Source organism: Lactuca saligna, chromosome 2 (assembly GCF_052625555.1).
Source record: "Lactuca saligna cultivar CGN05327 chromosome 2, ASM5262555v1, whole genome shotgun sequence".
NCBI classification, from domain to species: Eukaryota; Viridiplantae; Streptophyta; class Magnoliopsida; order Asterales; family Asteraceae; genus Lactuca; species Lactuca saligna.
The window spans coordinates 120832830-120840668 of NC_136418.1; the positions used below are offsets into that span (position 1 = coordinate 120832830).

A 7839-nucleotide genomic window follows, 5' to 3' on the forward strand; every position below is an offset into this window, starting at 1 on the left:
GTACCCAAGGATACAGTTGTGGGATTGACCATTCCTAAAATCTCTGTTAGCTACAGAGGTAAAAGTACATCCACAGATGTCAACGGTTGGTACCATTACAGGTATACGATTAAGGGATTAACTATTCCTATACCCAGCTGTTAGCAACAGAGGTAAGAGTACGTCTACGGATGTCTTAAAGTTAACAAGGTTATTTACCCTAGTACCAAAGGGTAATATTCAGGTTAGTTATATTATTACCTTTATTGTGTGACTCATTCACATAATCATAGACAGGTACCGATGCAAGGAGAAAGGAAGATGGAGCTTGTTCAAAACTTATCTTTCATTTTGATTTACGCTTTAGTGTTTATCAAAATTTGACAGAACACATTTGTATAATAATTATATTATTAATGCAATTGATGATGTTCTTGCTTGTTTACTACTTTACATTGTTGTTGATATTATACATGACGTCCTCCGCCCCAGAACGTTTCCGCCGTTCCTGGTTTTGGGGTGTGACATTATGTACGTGTTTTTTTTCATTCATGTTTTTTTACGTCGAAATGCAACTTTAATGACTATAATCACCAAAATTCAACTTACAAAATTAAAGCTTATAATTACGCTTTTATCTATTATATGTAAACAAACTTATAGGTAGAAACATACATAAAATAAGCACCAAAACGTTTTGCGAAACATATTTTTTTAACGTTTTCGTACTTTATTTTCTGTACGTTTCCTACTTATGATTAGGGTCACATATTATATATTTTTTATTATTTAAACTTTCGTTCGTTAACTTAAAATTTTTTTACTTATTTTTATGTACGTGCTGATATAAATTTGAGTTTTTCTTTTTCTTTATTTTTTTATGTTTTGATTTAATTTTTTTTGTACGTTTTGGTGCTTATTTTATGTATGTTCCTGCGTATAAGTTTGTTCACATATAATAGATAAAAGCGTAATTATAAGCTTGAATTTTGTAAGTTGAATTTTGGTGATTATAGTCATAAAAGTTGCATTTTGACATAAAAAAAAAACATAAATGAAAAAAACACGTACATAAAAATAAGCACGAAACATAAAAAAATTACGTTGAAATATAGACGAACTCGAATCTATATTGATACGTAAAAAACATGAAACAAAAGTTAGGTCGAAACATAGACAAACTCGAATATACTACATTTTTTTAAGCTAACAAACGGAAGTTATTATATATGATCCGAATGATACGTAGGAATGTATATAAAATTAAGCACAAAATGTATAAAAAAATACATCAAAACATAGACAATCTCAAATATAATATAGTTTTTAAAATTAACAAACGAGAGTTATTATATATGACCCGTCTCATACGTAGGAAACGTACATAAATTTAAAAAAAAACTACGTCGAAAAATAAGCTCGAATTTAAACCGACAATTTGAAAAAAAAAAAAAAAAAAAACATGTTACTTTAAAAGAAATAACGAAAGAAAGTTCTAAATTATAATCGAAACGTTGATCACCTTGAACTATACCGACAAATATATGAAAATAAAGACGTGAAAATAGTTTTTTTTAGGTTAGCGAACAAAAGCTATTAATAAAAAAACAAATTATATATAATACGGGGTTAAACACGAAAATTTAGAAAATAGAGGGGTAAAAGTAACATTTTCAAAGTTCAAAGTAAAGGGTTTAAAGTGATATTTTAAAAAGTAAATGGGTGGAAAAATCACAAACTCATAAACATAAAATATAGAAAAAAATACATAAATGGTCCCTATGGTTTACACATAGTCACAAACTCAGTCCCTGCTACTTGAAAAGACCAAAATACCCTTACACTAACGGATGAACAGTAACAGCATCTGCAAAAAGGGCCATTGATGCAAGTTTTGGAAACCACAGGGACCATGTTCGTCAAAAAAAATTAGCAATGACTGACTTTGTGACTTTTGACAAACCATAGGGACCATTTTTGTAATTTTGTCTTCTTAAAATTTAAATCTATACAAAATGAGTACAATCATGAAAACTTGAAAAAAAAAATTATTTATTTATTTATTTTTTATAAAAAGACCTAAAAAAAATTCTCTAAAAATCTTAAAAGTTTAAGAGATACTTCTACTCAATATACTAGCAACTTTGTAAAAAGAATTTTAAAAAAATAAGTTTTTGAAATATTTATTTTTAATTATAAGAAATATTAGGGTTTTTTTAAAATGTTGAACATAATATGATTCAAAAAAAATTTGTTTCAACTTGTTTATGATGTTTGATATGTTATGATCTAAAAATATTTAGACTCAAATATTTTATAGTACTTTAATTATATCTTCTATGATTCAAAATATATAATGATCTACTATTTTTTTTTTGAACAAAAACTTTATTTAATTGAATATATTATTGACCAAAATCATATGATTCACAAATGATTTGATTGAAAATACTCTGATTCAAGATGATTGATTCAAAATATTATGATCCAAAAATAACATGATTTAAAAAAATATGAACGGAAAATATTATAATCTTTAATGATCTTCTTACTTAAATTTTTTTAAGCTAAGAGTCGGCAAAGACCTAGTTGTCGAGGAATGAAAGAAGTCGCTCTCTAGGAGAAAGACTATAAGCAAGTCAAGTCACAAGCAAGCAACTAGCAGGCTAAGAGTTATCTCCCAACCTCTCCCTTAATGACAAAATGAGAGGGATTTCAGGCAATTACAGTATAAGAATTTCTGCCCTAGAATATCGCATTTCTGACTTGAGCACCGTCTTGTTAAACATTAAAAACTGAAACTGATATTTAGTTTAAAAAAAAAAATTAAAAATAAACAAAAACACTAGTATCTTCAATTATTTAGTAAAGATACTAAAAAAACAAAAAAACAAAAAACAAAAAACAAACAAAAAAAATAATTAATTTAAAAAAAAAACACAAAAGAATAAACAAAAAAACAAAAAAAATTAGGAAAACACTAAAACAGAGTATATATTTGTTTTTTTTATTAAAAAAAACCACACTAAACAAAAATAAATATTAAAACCACTTACATATCGTTCGATGGATGTTCTTCACACATAAATAAATCCTCAAGTCTGTATTAATTAATATAGATATAGAGAATTATCCTCATAGCCCTCATCATTTATTGTGTCCTCATCGGAACTATATATATATATATATATATATATATATATATATATATATATATATATATATATATATATATATATATATATATATATAGAGAGAGAGAGAGAGAGAGAGAGAGAGAGAGAAAGAGAAAGAGGTTCAAATGTGGATTGACATCTATTGTGCCGATGTATGGACAATACTATTTTGTGAGAATGACAAAGAAAATATGTTGTTTGATAATGTGAATACATTCAATCTTACATAAATATTGTTATTATCACGCATTTTCACTAATTAAATCGTCTATGAAGTTAACGTTATTATAAATTTTTTTATTATTTTCATTCAGTTAGTATGTTGTCTGAATGCATATTGAGTTGTATTCTGTAAGAAAAACAATAACTGAAAAACGATATGTGAAAATAAAAATGAATAAGGATTACTGAGAATGCATAAAAATAACAATAGTTGTGTGAGGTTAAATGTATTCGTATTATTAAGCAACTTATTCTCTTAGTAAATCTAATAAAATAGTATTGTCCACATATTTGCACAATAGGTGTCCATCCACATTTTTAATATATATATATATATATATATATATATATATATATATATATATATATATATATATATATATAAAAGAAGAATGTATGTGCAAACCAATTGAACCACCAAATGCTTTTTTATTAATTCGCAACATATATTTAAATTAGTGGTTGAATCTTAATATAAAAAATATAATTTTTAATATTTTTTTAAACTAAGCGGCAATGGAGTAGTGGCCTAGGACCCCCGGTAACCCGTACACAATGTTTTAAAAACTGGTTTGAAATGATCGGTAGAACCGCGACTCAGTTAAAGGAGCGATTCAACTACCACCAGTTTTATGCCAATTTATAGACCTAATCGAACTAGAGGGGTTCCTCAAAACTTGAGTTGAACCGGTAAAAACAATTTGAGCTGATCTATTGGAATTTGATAGTTGGATTTCACTTATCTCATCAAAATAACTCAACTTCAAAACAAGTTCAAAAGCTCGATAAATCAGGTTATCCAAAGTGTGCACCAATTTGACCGGATCTACAACTTGTTGTTTTATGTATTTTTAATGTTTGAACTTTTAGATGTCAAAATCATATATATATATATATATATATATATATATATATATATATATATATATATATATATATATATATATATATATATATATATATATATATATATATATATATATATATATATATATATATGAGAGTTTAATTGACAAAAAAAATTGAGAATGAGGGAATGAATGTGGGATACTCATTTTGAATCTGTCGCTTAAACGCTCCAACGTACTGGGCCGACGGAACAGATCATATTCATTTATGAATATGTATGAATAAGTGTATTCATATATGAATACGTATAACGAAAGTGATTATTCATATATGAATAAGAATAACTGAAATGATTATTTATATATGAATAAGACGGTGGTTGATGGTGGCTGAGGTGGCAGTCATCATTCGTCGCACTTGTACGTCGAGAATTTTTGTGGCAAAAATAAATGATTTGATGAGAATGATTTCCCAATTCTCAATCTCAACCTTTTGTATTTTCACAATTGATGTTATACACACACGACAATAATAAATACATAAAAGTTCAAGAAAGAGGGTTGAAATAATGGTTAAACCAAGAATCGACCATTAGATCGGTTCAAATAATGGGGTTGAAGTGACACTTGAATCAATAATCGATCATCAGATCGGTTCAACTGAAAACCGATTTTTAGAACATTGAAATTTAACTTGTTTCGAAGAAAACGTAATCCGATTTTATTTATAATTATTATGAAGTGTTAATTCATAAAGTTTTTTTTTCTTATTCTAGGACCATTTTTAATGGTCAGATAAAATGAAACTTCTAGTTACAACTCAATAAGATTGAAGTCATAACACCCTAAGTTGACGTTTAATTGGATTTGAAGTTTTTTAGGAAAACTATTTTCCACGAAGCTTTGAAGAATTAAATGAATTGTAGGAATGAAATAATAAAATTAAAATAATAATTTAATAATTTATTAAAATTTACAGGTTAAATGCATTGGAGATAACCATGCATTAATACGTTCGTAAGTGTATATAAATATTGAAGGTGGGAATAAGTTGTTTTACGGTTTTAATATATTGCTATTCGAGTAGACAATATAGATCCAAATCCCCCAAAAAGAACAAAGAACCATGTCACTAGCTATTCATCCTAACTTTCAAATTTCAAAGAACCACAAATGGAGGACATGCCTTGCTATTATCCCTTCCAACCGTATCTATAAAACGAAAACCCAAACCTCTATGCCATGTTTCACGTCGTTACAACCCCCGTCAACCAGTCCCCTGCGTATTAAAACAAGAGACCATGTAACTAGGGTAGCAGCGGCGGCGTCTGCAGCGGAGGTACTAGATGATTCAACGTCGGAGTTCGAGAAGAGGCCTAAGGGATGGTTTTGGTTTAGGAAATGGGATTCCGAAGACGTAGCTAGCATTTGCTGGTTTGTCGGAATTCATGTGCTGGCTGCTTTTGCACCTTTTGTGCTTGATTCGGGTGCAATCAGAGTGGCTGTGGGCTTGGGTTTATTGAGCGGGTTTGGTGTGACTCTTGGTTATCATAGACTTCTTTGTCACCGAAGTTTCAAGGTCCCCAAATGGCTCGAGTATTTCTTCGCTTATTGTGGTGCTCACGCCTTTCAGGTATCGTGCCTATATGTCCTTATGTTATGCACATGCATGGTTACATATATATATAGCATGTATCTAAGTATCTTTTTTCTGATATACATTATCTTTTTGTTGTTGTGTCTTGCTTACTGTTTTTCTCTAAAGAGAGATCCAATGTTTTATGTGAACACACACCTGGCCCACCACAAGTATACCGATACAGATAGGGATCCTGTTGCCCCAATCCGCGGTTTTTGGTATAGTAATTTGGGTTGGTTTTGTAACAACGATTATGTTGCTTCGAAGGTGATTATACCAACTACATATATACACATCTTTAATGTTAATGTCTTTATTTAATTTCACAACTAACTTTCGTATTAAACCGCTCTAATGAATTAGTGTGGAGAACCAAAGGGTGGAGAATACTCGAAAGTATCCGAGCTAAAGTCACAATGGTTCTATAGGTTTCTTCATGATACTTACTTCTGGCATCCAGCTGCACTTGCAGCCTTACTATATCTTCGAGGAGGCTTTTCCTATTTGGTCTGGGCCATGGTATATAATATTAACTGATGTAGATTTAAATTTATTGTATTAATTCATTTCTGCAGTCGATATTTTACGCATGTTAATAGAATATTACGTGTAATTGCATGTAGGGTATGCGAGCAGTTGTGGTTCATCATTTGGCTTCATTGGCATCTTCTGTCAGCCATAAATGGGGGGAGAGGCCGTGGGACTGCCCGGATACTTCCACCAATAATTGGTATGTAGCCATGAAACATCTCAACACCCATAAATGGAAAAATATTTTAGTTGTGTAATTGAATTCAAGGTATAATTTTGGATACAAAATAACGTATGGTATATTAAACAGGTGGGTGGCATTGTTGACTCTTGGAGAGGGTTGGCATAATAATCACCACGCTTTCCAGAGATCTGCTCGACATGGATTTGAATGGTGGCAGTTGGATCTGACATGGGAGTTGATCAGGTTTCTTCAATTTGTTGGATTGGCAACGGATGTCAAGTTGGTGAGTGAGGCTGATAAAAGAAGATTCTCATTGAAGTGGGCACAGTCGAAACAAAAGAAAAATGAAACTGTAAAAAAGGAACAAGGGAACCCTCGGGAAGTTTCGGTATAAAAACATGGTGACAAATGGATAACACGACTATAAAATTTATTGTTTTAGCAAAAGACTTTATATAATGTTTATTGTTAAATTTTCTTTAATGTAAACTGTAATAATGTTTCTTGTGATTTGTATTTATTTTGTATCACGTCTTTGAAAGATAGTTTTTATATAAAATTAATTGTCATTATAGCAATATTTCATTGTGTAATTTGTTCATATTCAATATAAAATAACTACTTTAATTACTTCACATAAATCTTTTATAATTTCTCATCATTTGGTATAATATTTCTATTCTTGCAGAAAATTTGAATTAAAATGTTTTGGAGTAATGTTTTAAGAAGCAGAATATGGTAATAAAAAGTAGTATTGATAATTCACTCTTCAGCAGAGACTACCCCACATTCACTCTTCAGGACTCAGGAGAGGAATAAAACCTACACAGATTGCTCCACGTTCACCTCCTTGATCCAAGCTGTTCAAGGTCATGTCAATGCTTCTTAACTACCTGCTTCTTAATTACCTGGTGTACTTCCAACAGGTCTCTCATCTTCAAAATCCTTATTTAACTTGTGCATAAAGAAATACCGGACCCAAATGACTTATTCGAACTAGTGACCCACTGACCCATACTCATGACCCGCTAAATAAATAATTAATCCAACAATCATTTATTCACACCCATCACTCACATCGGCGTTTAATCACCTTCTTCTTAAACCATCCCGACTTTTCCTGGACACACGATCCCCACCTCGGTCACGTCCAAAGTCCTCCATACCTGACTGTCATTTGTCACCACACAAAACCCGTTTGCACATAACACTTCTGTGACACGAGGGCCTTCTTTAAATGATCAAGAAAACAAAGTTACC

General features: G+C 30.4%; 1 protein-coding gene across 1 annotated transcript; it reads left to right on the forward strand.

Annotated features, from left to right (window-relative positions):
* The first annotated feature begins 5266 nt into the window (after window positions 1-5266).
* LOC145031447 (acyl-CoA C20 Delta5-desaturase-like) lies at window positions 5267-7157 on the forward strand. Its single transcript, XM_078979999.1, has 5 exons — window positions 5267-5858; window positions 5991-6131; window positions 6228-6383; window positions 6488-6594; window positions 6706-7157. The coding sequence occupies exons 1-5, from the start codon at window positions 5352-5354 to the stop codon at window positions 6971-6973; spliced, it is 1179 nt and encodes a 392-aa protein (XP_078836125.1). The 5' UTR covers window positions 5267-5351; the 3' UTR covers window positions 6974-7157.
* The last annotated feature ends 682 nt before the right edge of the window (window positions 7158-7839 follow it).

Coding starts and splice junctions, on each gene's coding strand:
- LOC145031447 (XM_078979999.1), top strand. CDS start 5,352: ATGTCACTAGCTATTCATCCTAACTTTCAAATTTCAAAGAACCACAAA. Junction 6,132..6,227: donor ACGATTATGTTGCTTCGAAG/GTGATTATACCA, acceptor CTAATGAATTAG/TGTGGAGAACCAAAGGGTGG. Junction 6,384..6,487: donor CCTATTTGGTCTGGGCCATG/GTATATAATATT, acceptor AATTGCATGTAG/GGTATGCGAGCAGTTGTGGT.